Raw genomic sequence first — 16,037 nt, 5'->3', positions numbered from 1 at the left:
ATTTCCTGTCATCTCATTACTTCATCTATCTTTGTTTTAGTCGTATCTGATTTTTTTACCTGAATGAAAGAAACCAGTCTCACATTTATAGTAGTTGTGCAAAAACATTTCACACTGCTTTATTTGTTTTATCTTTTGAGTTTATCATTGTAATAAGAGTTTTACTTTTTTACTGGCATTTTAAAATTCCCTAGTTATTTATCTATAGCAGATAATGAATCTAAAGCCCTGTTTGCACTAATGTGTTTTAGTTTTAAAATGCATACGTACGCTATGGCCTTCCATCCATCCACACTACCCCGGAGTTTTCGATCTCTGAAAACAGAGCTTTTTGAAAACACTGAAGATGTTGTTTTGGTTTTAAAATGCTGCTGTGTGTCAGTGTGGATAGGAGAAAATAGAGACATCTGAAAACTCAGGGGTGGCTGCATACATTTGCCCTGTATTGGAGCTTTTTCTCAATATTAAGTGCACAAAGTTCAGTTTTGGACCCTTTCCTTAAGTTCAGTCTTCGCAAGTTTGATATGGAAAACAAACTCCTAACGACACGTCTGGTAAATCTTCAAAGGAAGCAAGTTTATGCAATATGGAAATTAAAGGCAAGTAATCAGTCAAATGTGCAGAATCTGTGTACGTGGTCACATGAGTTAAAATATATACTTATCTTTGCTCTAAGCCAAAACATGTTACCTGAGACAAATAATGGATTTAAAAGACCAAATAATCGTTAGATAGAGACAAGATTAAATAAATATCACATTTAACAACTATAGTGAGAGGAGATCCAGTGGAAGATCCTTGATGAACTAGTTGAGGTAGACATGGACCGGTATAAGATTCTGACAGTATGATAACCTTGGTTAAAAATATCACGGTTTCCCGGTATTGTGATTACTGCTCTAAAATATATTATTTTTAAATGTCTGGGTAAAAAACAAACACCTTTTTCCCCCTTTGAAAACAATATATTTTATTTTTTGAAACATTATTAAAATTTTGGAACAGTAAACATGTCGGGCTGAAAATTTCAAATGAATCATTGACTTCTGTGGTCTTCATTAAGTTCCAAAAGTACGGAACCCCGAAAGGGACTCGGTGGAGGAGAAAAAAATTGGCTGGGTGAAAAAAAAAAAATGGGTGAAAGAAAAAAAATGGGTGGGAGGAAAATATATATTTCTAAGTTTTTGCGTTCTCTCGCAAAGTTTTGCGTTCCCTGGCAAAAATGTTTTGTGCTCCCTCGCAAAGTTTTGCGTTCTCTCGCAAAACTGTGTCTCCACAAACACTTCCTGTTCACTTCACTCACTTAAACTCTCCCGTTTTTGCCGAAATTCTCCTGTATTTTACCACTCTAACCCACTTTCTTTATATTAAATCTGTGCGTCGATCGTCTCCTTTCATATGCAACCTCTAAACCAGTGAATGCATGTATAAGCGCTGACTGACAAACGTGCTCCGTACAATAAACTGATCCCAGATCAGCTTCTGTACACTCCATTTACAGAGGAGCACAGAGCAGCGGGTTTATGTTTAAACAGACAAATACACTGAATAATATGTAAACATCTTCGTCCTGCATGTTTTATTTTAAACAGCTAATTTTCTCTTAAATAAGCACAAACAATTTCTAAAGTAATGGAATGCTTCATTATTGATCTGTGCACTCTTGCAGTGACACCTCTGTTATCAAAACAAATCAAAACATGAGATTCATTTGCTGCTCACTTGTTTGATAACAGAGGTGTCACTTCAAATGGTACATACAGACACTGATCTGGGATCAGTTTATTGTACAGAGCGCGTCTGTCAGTCAGCACTTATACATGCATTCACTGGTTCAGAGGTTGCATATGAAAGGCGACGATCGACACACAGATTTAATGTAAAGAAAGTGGGATAGAATGGTAAAATACAGGAGAATATCGGCAAAAATGGGAGGGTTTACGTGAATAAAGTGAACAGGAAGTGTTTGTGGGGATAACATCTTTGCGAGATGACACAAAACTTTGCGAGGGAACGCAAAACATCTTTGCGAGATGACACAAAACTTTGCGAGATTACGCAAAACATTTTTGCGAGGGAACGCAAAAACTTAGAAATATATATTTTCCTCCCACCCATTTTTTTCTTTCGTCCATTATTATTATTTTTTTCACCCAACCATTTTTTTTCTCCTCCACTACATCCCTTCCGGGGTTCCGTACAAAACACAGATTACTTTACAGTTTAAAACGACATCTTGGATATATTTTATATATAGTTTGAGGTGCGCTGCTCTTAGTTGGGGAAGTGTGCTCAAAGCACCCGCTGACCGCCTGGAGCTCAGACGTCCACATACGTTGCAGCACATGCCAAAGTTTGTTTGTTTGTTTGTTTGTTTGTTTGTGTGTGTGTGTGTGTGTGTGTGTGTGTGTGTGTGTGTGTGTGTGTTTGTGTGGTCATGTAATGTGCATTTTCAGTGGTGTGGTGTGGACTGAGATCTGTTAGGTGAAATGCCAGTGTGGACGTGGATCGTTTTCATTCTAAAAATTGTTTTAAAATTAAAACATATTAGTGTAAATGGGGCCAAAGTCTCAGACGTTCACAGCTTACTTCTGTGGATGGAGAAATATAAACTATATTTGTATTCTTGTCTAGAAATTTTAGAGACATCAGTAAATGGGGTTTTGAATGCAGTGTTTTGGTGTCATTAGCAATTATCTTTAAAGATTTGTTTGTTCACTTTGTTCCCTCAGAACTGCATTGATTCTGGGCTGCGAGTACGCCTGTAAGGATGCCGTGGATGTTTTGTTGAAACATGGAGCTGATGTCACTGCTGTGGATGGATTTAGCCATGACAGTTATCACTACGCACGACTCAGCAAAAACCAGGAGCTGGTCTCTCTTGTCAAGAGTTACCTGGACAGTGCTGCCAAAGGTTTTTTTCTTCCTGTTTTTATGTGGTTTTATGCGTAGATCTGCAATGTTAAAGGGCTAGTTTTACACAAAACTGAAATTTGGTCATTAATTTATAACCTTTCACTTGTCTCAAAAAATGTAATTTATTCCGTTTACTCGCCCTCAATTGGTTTCTTTCTTTTGTTAAATACAAAAGCAGACATTCTGAAGAAAATTAACCATTCTCTCTCATAGTATTTGTTTTTTTCCACTATGGAAGTAAATGGTTACTGGTTTCTAGCTTTCTTCAAAATATCTTTTTTTAGGTTTAGTAGAAAAAAGAAATGCACAAAAGTTTGGAAGGAAATGAGAGCAAGTAAATTTTAGAGCAATGCAGAGCTCATTAAGGGAAAGGAATTAAAATGGACAGTACTTTAGAAAATGAATAAAATTACTTTAACTGAACTGCCAAATGCACAAATAACAAAAGCATTCTGGTTTACCAGCCGAAGACAGAATGATTGCTATATCAAATATTGTAGTAACATCGGCTATATTGCTAAGTGACTGGAAAATGAGATTGGAGGTGCAATTTTATGGGCTGTTGCATTTTATGCTTGGTGTCATGAGGTGTCTGTCACATCAGACAGAACTCTGATACACTGGACATTCGAGGTGTAAATTAGAGAGAAAGTGTTAAGTTCAAAACTGACAGTGGATGAGTATGAAGTAGGGTGAAATCAAGCTGGTTCAAATGTGTAGTTGCTCATTGCAGCTTCACAGGCTGAAAAGCTTTTGGGTTGTTTGTTTAGAACAAGCACACCAGATAGCCATATCTGCATCAAATGACCAGAGCAGAAAGAAGTGATATACCAAGAAAATTGTTAATAATAACTAAACAGCAGATTGCCATTATCATTGTGACCAGATGCCTCTTTGTTACCTTCTTTTTACCATTGTTCCATTCCATGATGATATTTTGCATTTAAGTGTGGTTTTTATTCTCCTTTTAAGAGTGCTTTTTTTTTTTTTTAAATTGTGAAACTTCTCATTGAAGCTGATGAAAAATGTAGCTTTTCTTGGTGTATATTAGCTGAATGCAATTTTTCGGCAGTTTTTAATCCTTTTTTTCGCCCTGCAGTTCACATTACTTTGTTGCATCACTTTTGTCTGAAAAGGCCTTTATCAGGTGGTAAGGTTATTGAGATCAAAGCCCCAAGAGCTTGTGACAAATGTTCGCTGACAAGAGCGTAGAGCAGTTCTATTTCAGCGTTATGCTTCAAAATGAAAAGTACAAGCTATATACCACAGTTCCCGAGGGTAAATCAGCATCCTCCTATGTTCAGGGCATTGCTAATTAAACAATACTCATTTGTATTCACAGCTAAAGAGGCTGGCAAGATGGAACAGAAAATGAGACAGGTACACACAGCATTTTTCACTTTTAATTTTTTTTTATTGTTCACCCATAACTGAAAGTTCTGTCATCATTTACTCAATTACAAAACTATTTGTCTTTCTTCTGTTAAACACAAGAGAAGACATTTTCAAAGTAAGCTAGAAACTTGTAAACATTGACCTTCATAGTATTTGTTTTTCTTACCATTGGTTATCATTTTTCAGTTTTCCTCAAAATGTGTACTTCTGTGTTTAACAAAAGAAAGTAAAGCTTTATTTGAAACGTCTTCAGGGTGAATAAAATGTGATTTTTTTTTTTTTTTTGGTTAACTATCCCTTTAGAAAAGCCCACATTATTCCTTCAAGGTTTTCACTTTCTCTCTTGCTAGTTAACTTCTATTGGTGTCTGGGTTTCATTACTGACTCTCAAACAGACTGATATATTTTCTCCACACATTCTGCACAGAGAAAAAGGCTGCCTTCATTGCAATTTCAATGAAGCCGTCTAGAGCAACGAGACTAGAATCATACAAATGGGATTTATGATTGATGAGCAGAGAGGGCAATTTAGTTCTTTGTTTTTTCATTTCAGCACTTGTGCATCTATCATATTAAATGGAAAATAAATTAGTTCTGGCTAATATAATTTCTTATCACATAGCCAGTTTCACTGTCCTAATGCGCTAATCTGACTGCAGTACTGTTGAAACTTTTACACAAGACTGCCACCCAGTGTTCAATGGAAGTAGGACAAAATAATTGTTGGCACTAAATGAACAAGGGCTGCACGATATTGGAAAAATCGGACATTGCGATATTTTGCTTTTCTGTTATGTATTGCAATATAAATGCAATCTCAGTAGATGACTCGAATAGCTGTATAAATTATGATGATTCTGTTTGATTATGATGTGAGTGGATCTGCATAAAATAAAATAAACTATAAACAAGCATAGATGAATACAACAGCAAGGTTTTCTGAGAAGTCTAACAGTATTCAGATACAGAAATTAAACAATTAAATGTAAAGTAATACTGTATAGTCTCCATTGTGTACAGTCATCATCATGATTAGTCACAGGCTTCAAAAACACATGCAAATGATAAACTACAGTATAATCCAGACTGTATTATGACATGTGACTTTTGCGAATGATCACATTGCAATATTGGTGCTGAAATGGTATTGTGCAGGTCTGAAATGAACCATACAGTATCTATCTCTTTATTTAAATAATTAGAAGACTTATCCTGAAGTTTGAGAATGATAGTTATGTATGCACAAAGTGTAATTTTGTAACAAAAAAAATACCTGAAGGCATTAAATGTGCAGCAAAACCTTTCAAGATAAATGCATAGTTATTAGGCAGAAATACCTACTCATTTTTTAACATTGCCATTTATCAGAAGCGTATGCTGAGCAGCATCAGAAGTTGTAGTATTCACTAAAATTATATAACAAAACCACATTTTATTTCTCTCTGTAGCATTTCTCAGTCTTTGAATCAAACGCTATTTCATGGAGATTTGTTAGTTAATTTTTCTCATTTATTTTTACTATGAGATGCATAGTTAGTTTAAAAAGCCATCCTTAACATTTATAATTTTCTGTCTGTGTCAGTTGCAGTCTGTTGAGATGGTGTCTGAAACCCCTAACCGTGAAAGGATCATACAGGTAAGGGCCAATTATCTCCATGGGTGCATCTGTCAGTTTCCTCGTTCAGTAGTCAGAGCACCAGTAAGGGGGTCAGCAGTTTTGAGGGCTATCTCAATTTCAAAACTCTTCCAGTGCACTGTAACATTCACTCTCTAAAGTCCCATAAAGCACAGTAAAAATTAGGAAGCATCAACGTTATCACTATATTGCCTTAAAGGAAAGTATGAATATATATATATATATATATATATATATATATATAATTAAAAAAAAAAATTATTGTTATTTTTATAGAAATGATCTATTTATATTTAACAATACTTTAGCATAGTTGTAAAGGTGCATCAGCATAGTCCGACAATAATCTAGCAAACATTTATAAATGATTAATGGTTGAGCTGTTGCTAGAACATGAAACCTTATATCAGACAATATATGTCAATCAGTCATGTTTTTATTTAAAAAAATCCTCTATAGACATTGTCTCATGTAACAATCAGTGTCCCAATGTCTAGTGAACCAAGCTCATTACTGCCCTTAACAGTGCCTGAATTTGTATACACGACCTACTATTTCAACCATGAGAGTTGGGAGACGGACCCAATGATTAGTAAACCAAATATTATTTCTTAAGTAGGACATATCCAGCACATTCATTGATGCATTCTGCAATTTCTCTTTTTATTATTAGAGCTGACCATAGACATTTTCTGTATTAATAGAAGTGAGTGGACATTTAATGACTTTGTCTGCAATTGGCTGTGTGTTTTTGCCTTTTTTAGGACCTGGAGAAAAAGAACGAGAGCCAGCAAGAGACTCTAAAGAAGTTCCACCAGGAACAGAGAACTCTGCTTGATAAAGTTAACATGCTTCAGCAGCAACTCAGCCAGGTGGCTTTTTTTCCAGTCTTTTAATAATTGCCCAGTTTATGTACAAGCCTATGTCTTAAGCAGATGCTTCAGCACTGCAGTAAATGTAGCCTCACCTGTACTGTATTTAACTGAGCAGGCAGTTATTTTTGCATGTTGCGGTAGTTTTACAGACATCTTGTGTAATGCATGTATTCTATCTCATTCTTTCTCTCCTGTCCTCTATCAGGAGAAGTCAACAGTGGAGGACATAAACAAGGAGGTAATTCATGTGCTTTTTAAATTTTTTTTTTTTTTACTATAGTGACCTTGCCTATTGTCATTGTCATCCATTGTAGGTTGATTGTAGGTTTTTATTTTTAAAGGTTCAATGTTTGTTGATGTTAAATATGCATGTTTATTTTTTGTACACACAGAAGGAACAGCTGAAGCGTTTACTTTCTGCCAAAGAGAAAGAGGAGGGAGCCAGGGCCATAGAGACTGTGAGAGTCCAGCAACGGAGCCATTTGGTCAGTTAAAGATGTTTTTTTTTTTTTTTGCAAGATGCTCATCAAGGGCTGCTGCTCGTTAAATCCAGATCCAGCAGATCATGATCCAACTTTGATGATTAGTTGAATAAATTTGCATGTTTTTTGTTTTACAGGAAGATTACCCTGGCCAGTCTGTGATCAAAGGTGATTTTAGTCTTTGAAATCTGGATTTCTAGACTGTGATAAAGTACAACCCTTGGTATTAGAGACCTCATTGTAAACTGCACTGTAAGTGCATTCATGCAAGTGTGTGTTTATTCTGTTTTTTTTTCTGCAGGAAAAGACAATGTGCTAGTTCGACAGTCACACAGCTTGGACTCTGCACAGGTGAGCTCTTTCTTTCTTTCTTTCTTTCTTTCTTTCTTTCTTTCTTTCTTTCTTTCTTTCTTTCAAACATATATTTTAATAGCCAACAGCAAAAAGAACTGTATTCTGTATATCAGTATATCATAACTGTATATCATTTTATTTATCAAGTAAACTATCTCCAAAGCATTCAAGAAAGCAACTTGAAATTTAGAGTATTTAATGGAACAGTTATGGACTTAATTAATGTTCAATATGTGGGAAATCACCGTTGTGCTGCTGCTAAATATATATTTTTTTGTATATTTTAAAAGACCGTTAAATTTGGAATTGAGGTTAAAGCATGGTATGCTGTCTGTCTGAGAACTTTCTTTATACTGAGATATTGCTGTCCTCAAGACTAAAAATGAAAAATCATGAACTGATTCTAAAGGTTTGCTGAGCGTGCGCAAGCTTTACACACTATTTCTTCCTAGTTTTGGTATTTTAGGTATATATTTTTTCTCTGAATATGTTCAGTAATGCAGACGGGCTGTGTCAGCTATGTTAAGCTTAGGAGAGGCGGTGGCAGTCAGATAAGTTGCTCTCTCTTTCATTTCATTTCACAACCTCCATAGCCTGCAGTGTCAGACAGGTTTATGATTTATTAGCTCTGTTCTCTGAAGGGACATGCTATACCCAGGATCAGCTTTTGGGCAGATGTGGTGGATGCAATTTTGTTGTCACATTAATACAAGAAACTTCTTTACTCTCACCTTTTTTTGAGGTCACTGCACCATTTAAAAAGATGGGAAATGCACCTATTAAATTAGGATCAAATGTCTGACTTGAGATCTAGCCTAGATATATATTCATTTATTTTACACACAATACTAGATAGAAGACAGACATAAACATGCTGTACTTAAAAAAATACTGGCTCTTGTTATATATTTATCCTTAGAAACAGAATATGTTCATTTAAAAAGAAAAGAAAATTTTTTTGGACCTACTTAAAAAAAAAAAGTAATATAAAGGAGAATATCTTTTTCCACTCAGTAACATTCACTTAAATCACACAAGCACAGAGATAGAATTGTTATACATAATATAATTTGATATTTATAATAATGCCCAGTGTTTTTTTTTTTATTATTCAGATCTTGCAACCTTTAGGAGCATCTCGATCTTTGACGCGTCCTTTGGAGCTTTCTCTACCCGTGCCTAGTGATTCTGAAACTCTTCGCCAAGAGCTTGAATGTGCCCGCAGGCAGCAAGACGCTGCACAAGAGGAAGTGGTCCACCTCCAAAAGGCTCTCGCAAGCAAGTCTCAAGACTGTGAGGAGTTGACCAGGAAGTGTGAGACCATCAAGCGTGAGTCGGATCAGCAGATACAGGAATTGGAAGAAGCCATGGGAGATGTGCAGAAGCGAATGATAGAATCAGAGTCAAAGGTGAAACAGCTTCAGGCTCATGTGGTGGCGGTAAAGGAGCATCTCAGTAACCAAGTTGTTGATGACCTTAAAGCACAGCTAAATGACGTGAAGGCGAAGTATGAAGGAGCTTCTGCTGAGGTTGGACGGGTCAGGAACCATTTAAAGCAGAGTGAGAAAGCGTTGGAGGAGTATAAGAAAAGTGAAGGGCTTCTGGCTGTGGAGGTTGAGAGGCTCACTGCAGAGCTGAGTGCGATGCAAGCGGACCATAAAGAAATGGAAGAGATGCTCTTAAACATGGAGAGTCAAGTGAAGGCTGCAGAGGTCAGGTTGACCACAATGGTTGCGGCAGAGAAGTTTGACAACATGAAGAACCTTCTTACCAATGCTGTTGACGAGAAGGAGCTACAGCTGGCTGAATTAAGGGAAGATTATGACCGTGTGCTGGAGGAAGTGGCAGAGCTCCATCGTGCGATGGACGACCGCCAATCCGTTCCCCTTCAAGAGCACGAGCGAGTGCGGGTTGCTCTAGAAGAGCAAAACTCAACGCTAAAGAAGAAACTTGCTGACGTGACTTCAAAGTGTCAGTCGTTAATTTGTGAAGTGGAGGAAGGTGAGGACGAGAGAGAGCTGCTCAGAGAGGAGCTGCAAGTACTCAGCAACAATCTGAAGACCAAGTTTGTGACCTTGGAAAACCACGAGGACGTGAAAAGGTCTATGGGACTCGCTGTAGAGGAGTTGAGGGTTCGATTAACAGAGGAGACCGAGAAGAACAAACAGGCTGAGGAGCAAATACGGAAGCTACAGGAGGAGAAAACCTCTCTTTGTGAGAACATTACTAACTTGAGGAGCATGTACATACCTTGTGAACGTTATGAGAGTGAGATGGCTGTACTCACAGAACGCAACACAGAACTAGAAGGAGTTATTAATAGCCTACAAGATCAATACCAGAAGAAAGTCAGTGAACTTGAGGGTTTGGCATCTGAAAAGGCAACACTGAAGCAGAGCTTTGACACAAAGTTTGTCACAAAGGAGGAGTATGAGAGAATGCAGATAGAGCTGGAGGAGGCTTTGGAGAAAGCTAAGATTGAAATCGCAAAGTTGGAAGAGGATTGTAGAGTTCGAGGCGAGGAGTTACAGCAGGCAAAAGAAGGAAATGCAACGTTGAAAGAAGAGTTTGAGAAAGTGCAGGCCAAGTTAGACAATGAATATGTCAGTCTTGTGGAACATGAGATGTTGAAAAGCACAATGAGCACAGCTTTATCAGAAGCAGAGGAAAGAGCTCATGATGCCTACTCAAAGTATCAGTCTGCTCAAGAGAGTGAATCAAAGCTCCACAAGGAAATCGAAGCACAGAAGAAAGAGCTGGACACTATTCAAGAAGCACTGCAGTTGAAGTTTGTGCCAGTGACCACTCTGGAAGAAAAAGAAATGGAGTTCAACACCACTTTAAAGAATTTGGAAGATAAACTCACCAATGTTCAGGAGATGTACAATAACGAAAAGACTGTAGGGAAAAGCCAAAGGCAAGTGAATGAAAAAATGAAAGACGAAATCGAGTCATTGCAGCAGAAACTTCATACAGGGCTTGTGTCTGGCGAGAAGCACAAAGAAGTGGAGGATCACTACAAGGGTCAGGTGGAAGAGCTGAGTCTGAAGTTGGTGGAGTTGGAGCAGCAGTATAAAGAGGTTACAATTCAGAGGGCTGAACTGGAGGAGCAAAATGCATTGTGCAATTCTGAGATACAGAGTCTTCAGCAGAAACTCAATAGTGAGTTCATCCACCTTGAGCAGTTTCAGGCCATGCAGAGTTCTCTGAATGGAAGGCTGCAGGACGCCCAAAAGGAGTGCAAGAGCTTAAGTGAAGCTCACAGACTGGAGGTCCAGCGTGTTCATGAAATCGAGAAACAACTTCAGAGTCAGAGCTGTGAAGAGGCCCAGTTTAGCCAGGTTAAAGACGCTCTAGAGCGTGAGGTCAACGAGCTCCGCTTGGCCCTGCGGGAGGAGGAAGAAACCAGTGCGCAGAGGGCTGAAGATGTTTCCACTCTGCAGACTGAGCTCCTCAGAGCCACACACGCTCTGGACGACCTCCGTAGTCATGAAGAACAGGTGACAGAGCTGAAAGCTGAAAAGCACAAGCTGGAGGAGAAGGTACGCGAACTTGGGGATCGGCTGTCGGGTCTGGATGAGCAGTATGAGGATCTGTACAGGGAAACAGCCCAGGCTAGAGAGGGTGAAAAGAGGGCGATAGCAGAAACCGAGGCCCTGCAAGTCAAGAGCGCCTCCATTGAGAAGGAGATCCGAGATCTGAAAGAGAGATATGAGGAATCCCTCAGCACCATTGGAGAACTGCAGAAGAGGATTCAGGCGTCCTCTGAGCAGACTGAGGTTAAAGACAAAAGGGTGAGATTTTTATTTTATTTTTTAAAATTTATTCTAATTTATTATGTGGAAGAGCCTTTTCTGTAAGTGGCTGATATTTTGTCCGATTATAAGCAAGGTGTTCTCTGTTTCAGATCACAGAGCTGTTGGCAGATGTTGAAAGGCTGAAACAGGCTCTGAATGGCTTATCCCAGCTGGCTTATTCTGGCAATACGCCCAACAAGAGACAGACTCAACACATTGACACTCTCCAAGCCCAGGTCAAGAGCCTCCAGCAGCAGCTGGCTGTGAGTAGCTCTGTGCACATACACATGCCGGTGGATTTGCTCGTAATTGCCCACAAATATGACATGCCATCACCTTGGACTTAAAAAATATACTCCCTTACTGACTGACTTGCATTCATAATGGATTCTAGAGCCTTATGTACAGTGCTCAGCATAATTGAGTAGACCCCATTTTAAAAATGAATATTTTTATCCATTTCTCAGTGAACATAGGCAATGTATTTTTATACATTTAAACAAAACCGATTTATTAAGCATATAAATTTAATAAAATAATATTTTAGTCACCAATTGAAAGAAAACAATGCAATTAAATTCAAGCTAAATATTGCAAAACTAAAATATTACAACCTACAATTTTTCCATTTTTTTTTTGCTTCTCTTAATTTTTCCTCTTTTTTTTATTTGTGTTTAATATTTTTCTATAACATATAAATTTGGGTGTAATAGTTTTTGCATTGTTATTGTAAGTTAGTTTGTTAGATAACCCAAATGTAACCTTATTGTGCAATAAATGTAAAAACTTTGAAGGTACATTGACTCACTCATTCTGGTCTTGCCATAAATTCATCTGTCACCAGAGCATAAATTGGCCATTTTTGGAGACACCTCAGAAATAGGAGATACATTTATGTGGAAGAAATGCGATATGGGATGACAAACAAACAAAACCTTTTTTTTTTTTTTTTTAAATCTGGAATTCAATTCTGTTTTATGTCATTGATGCTGACTTGTAACTCATTATAGGTGGGATTGGTTTGGCATATGTCAAGTTGTGAAGCCTACACATTTCTCTGAAAAATATTTAATTTTTATATATTTATATTTTTGTTTCATTTATGTTATTGTTTTTTTTTCTTATGCTAAAAACAATAAAAAGATATAATAAAAATATATTATTTTGTTAGATAAGCTCTAGATTTGACTTCAGTACTGACTAATCTGATGTATATGCACAAATATAATATTGTATAGAGCTTCCTATTAACAATAAGAAATTTAAATATAGATTTGTGAGGAGTGTACTTGTACTGTATATGCTGAGCACTGTACTGTAAATAACCAAAAAGTAGAAGCAAGGAACTGGGGCTGATAGAATGGCAGCAGGGACTGATTTTTTTCTCAGGTTGCCATCTCAGCAGCCGCAGGATTATACAATTATATATACTTATCTAAAATTTGGTGATCTTTGTATAATGACTATATACTTTATATTTAAACGATACGTAATTCAAATTTTTAAATATAATGTGAAAGTAAAGTTTAGAATAACATCTGTTTTTATACATTTTAAAATGTATATTTTTGATTGTAGCTGAATTTACAGAGGCAATTTTTTTTTATATCAAGTTTTCAAGTTGATCAAGTTTTTAATTCAAGTTTTTGAATGGTAGCATAAAAAAAAATGTGCAGTCTCGATTTAATCCTGTGCATTGTCACCAGTTGCTTGTCTCTTTTGACCTTCCCATAAAACAAAACAACAACTGAACAACAAATGTACTGTAAATTTATATACAACATTATAAATTAAGTTTAGGTGTGAATGTAAAAAGTAGTAGAATAGAATGTGTGGGTTAAGAAGAAAACCTTCTACCTCCCTATTTTAAATTGTGTGCGTGTATTCAAGTAAACGGCTTGAAATGTTGTTGCTGAGAAGTGTATTGTGTTAAACAGATTAACCATCTAACCTTGCAAGACCTTATAATACACTACCTGACGTGTCTTGTTTTTTCATCTAAACAGGACGCTGAGAGGCAACATAGAGAAGTGGTTTCAATTTATCGAACTCATCTTCTCAGTGCAGCACAGGTAATTGTGTTTGAGTGTGCGTCAAGTGTGAAGAATTCTTTTCTTTTCCAGAAGATATTCCTTTTATGTTGCTGTTTTATGTTGCTGCATGTTGCTGCTTTTCAAGGCCATTTATTAAAAGGGTTATAATGGTGTATGATCTTTTTCAACTGTAGATGAAATCGCTAAATGCAAGAAAATACGGTTATAGTATTAGATTGTGACAGTGTTCAATTCATAGCATGTAATTGTATAGAAGATTGTGTAAGATACTGATTGAATGCAGCTCTCTTGTTTTCTTTAAGGGTCACATGGATGAAGACGTCCAAGCTGCCTTATTGCAGATCATTCGAATGAGACAAGGTTTTGTGTGTTGAAGTCAACACACTGAGACTACACTGACTCCAATTCATCATTCACACAGTAACCTCCCATTCAGCTCAGTGCAGTTTGATACTGCTCTGGATATCTTCAGTCATATTCTTCTGGTTGGGTTCGGTGGTGTTTGCTTTAACAATTTGAATCCGGAATGTAGATTATAGCTAAACGTATCCAAAAGCTCATATACTATAAACATGAGAGGCAATGGATATTGATTTAATCTTGAATAAGCACATTGGCTTAAATAAGTATGCCATTGCCACATGCTTTAGAGTAAATGAGAAGTATAGGATGCTGGAAAGTTGTTAACTGCACACTAACAGTGATAGAGTCTCATGTACAGTACTTCTTTATTTCATGTTGAAATAACTTAACTACAGTTTGAAGAACATTCCCTCCCTCCACTCTTATAGCCATGTTCTGAGCTACATGTAAATGAGGGATGCATCCCTTTAGATAAATTCTTAACATGCTGTTCTCAGTCCAGCGTTACTGTATTCACGGCAATGGTTATAGTAATGATCTGGTTAGAGGAAGCAGGTAGTAGCTTTGAGGCTTCAGTGGAGCGGTGGGCATTGCAGCAGTTCCTGGGACAGCTAGATTTTATGAAGTGCTATAGTGGTTGACAGTAAATAAACTGGATGTGCACATCCAGTAATCAGTAAGAGCATAATCTGCATTGTTACTGCAGTAAATGTCATTTGCACACACTATTTTTGAGGATCTCATAATTGTTGTGGTCCAAAGTCATTGTGAAAAGTCACTACAGCTTCATTTTCTATGTAACTTTTCCAGTTTGCCCTGGGCCCATGTTTATACACTGGATCATTTGTTTCAAATGCGTGTGATGCATTTGAGTCAGTGGGTGTCTACTGGATTGGGTGGATATAGGAAGGAGCTACTTTGCTTCAGCAGCAGACCACGTCTCATGAATGATCACAGCATTTAACACTGAGGACTTTGATCACACTATTCTACATGGTCCTGTATCCTGGCTGATATCGCCATCTAGTGGTGTGACTTGGCTGGCCAAGTTTGATGTGTGGTTTTGAGTAGGAGAATGTGATGCGTTTTGGAATTCTCCCCTTTGATGCTTCCCGAATCTGAAATTTATCACCTTTTACAAGGCTTTGTACTACTTTTGATGAATGAACGCCATGTTTGTGGTTACATTTGCAGAATTCAGCAGGACTGGAATGGAAAGGCACAATTGTTATGGTTTCAGAACATGACTGTTCTACTCTTATTTGTGGGTTTTTTCTACATGTAAACTCTAAATGAAGTCAAATTATTTGTTGAATTTCCTAACAGATTTGCTCAACTGATTTAATGAGTTAAGGTGGCTTTTCAGTATTGATTTAATTTATTTTAAAACAAATTGTGCCACTTGATTTGATTGGTATTAACTGATACTATTTGTCGGTTTACTAATTATAACAGTTTTGTTATTTATTAGTATTACATTCTAACTGTTCTCTTACAATCATTAGTCAGTTTTTTCTCCTTTTTGACCATATTTCGCTCTTTTTTTCTTTTTGTTTTGCGAATGGTTGAGTCTAACATCAATAAAAGTGCCTCTTTTAGACTAAACTGACTCTGTGCAAATGATAAAGATTAATTCCAGCTGTCTTGGATTGTTATGAAGTGAACCTTCCCTTTGGCAGGACTTTCCAGCTCCTCTCACTTGAATTGGATGCACATGTTATTTCAATTCAATCAGAACAAGATTGAGATCTAATTTTTCCTCATGTGGATTGCATTGATTTGCACCTTGGTGTTTAACTTGCCTTTAAAACAGGATGATGTTAGGAACACAGAAAAGATATGCATCTCCTCCCATAAACATCTAATATTCTGCTACTGTAATCAAATCAAGTAGAGAATACTGTGCTAATCTAACAGAATCAATACCAGTGTCAATAAGTTTTACATCATAATTTAATGAGTTCGGTGTCATTTTATGTAATCTTTCACTTTTTCAACCCAGGCTCGTTCTGAAAATGTACCGCTATATACATTGCTAGAGAGCGCCAAATACAAGAGCTGTTTTCATGTTTGTTTTCGTGAACCCACCAAAAGCTGTTGTGTACACCTTTTTTTATTTATTTATTTTTTTTAGGTCTCAAGTATATCTCTTAAGTGTCATTTGC

The 16,037-nt window shown here is 37.0% G+C and overlaps 1 protein-coding gene across 2 annotated transcripts in view; it reads left to right on the top strand.

The window, feature by feature from the left end:
* Nucleotides 1-15,477, top strand: part of uacab (uveal autoantigen with coiled-coil domains and ankyrin repeats b) — a 73,189-nt gene extending 57,712 nt beyond the window's left edge. For both annotated transcript variants that reach the window (XM_005168952.6, XM_021477874.3), the window contains exons 8-19: nucleotides 2,733-2,914; nucleotides 4,259-4,296; nucleotides 5,894-5,947; nucleotides 6,712-6,819; nucleotides 7,028-7,060; nucleotides 7,215-7,307; nucleotides 7,442-7,472; nucleotides 7,606-7,655; nucleotides 8,774-11,452; nucleotides 11,566-11,718; nucleotides 13,462-13,527; nucleotides 13,812-15,477. In XM_005168952.6, coding sequence (XP_005169009.2) covers nucleotides 2,733-2,914; nucleotides 4,259-4,296; nucleotides 5,894-5,947; nucleotides 6,712-6,819; nucleotides 7,028-7,060; nucleotides 7,215-7,307; nucleotides 7,442-7,472; nucleotides 7,606-7,655; nucleotides 8,774-11,452; nucleotides 11,566-11,718; nucleotides 13,462-13,527; nucleotides 13,812-13,883 — 3,559 coding nt within the window. In that variant the 3' untranslated portion in view covers nucleotides 13,884-15,477. The remainder of the gene's footprint in view (nucleotides 1-2,732; nucleotides 2,915-4,258; nucleotides 4,297-5,893; nucleotides 5,948-6,711; nucleotides 6,820-7,027; nucleotides 7,061-7,214; nucleotides 7,308-7,441; nucleotides 7,473-7,605; nucleotides 7,656-8,773; nucleotides 11,453-11,565; nucleotides 11,719-13,461; nucleotides 13,528-13,811) is intronic.
* The last annotated feature ends 560 nt before the right edge of the window (nucleotides 15,478-16,037 follow it).

The sequence above is a fragment of the Danio rerio genome, chromosome 7 (assembly GCF_049306965.1).
Source record: "Danio rerio strain Tuebingen ecotype United States chromosome 7, GRCz12tu, whole genome shotgun sequence".
NCBI classification, from domain to species: domain Eukaryota; kingdom Metazoa; phylum Chordata; class Actinopteri; order Cypriniformes; family Danionidae; genus Danio; species Danio rerio.
The sequence above is the reverse complement of the archived record's forward strand: the minus strand, read 5'-3'. Positions and strand labels throughout refer to the sequence as shown.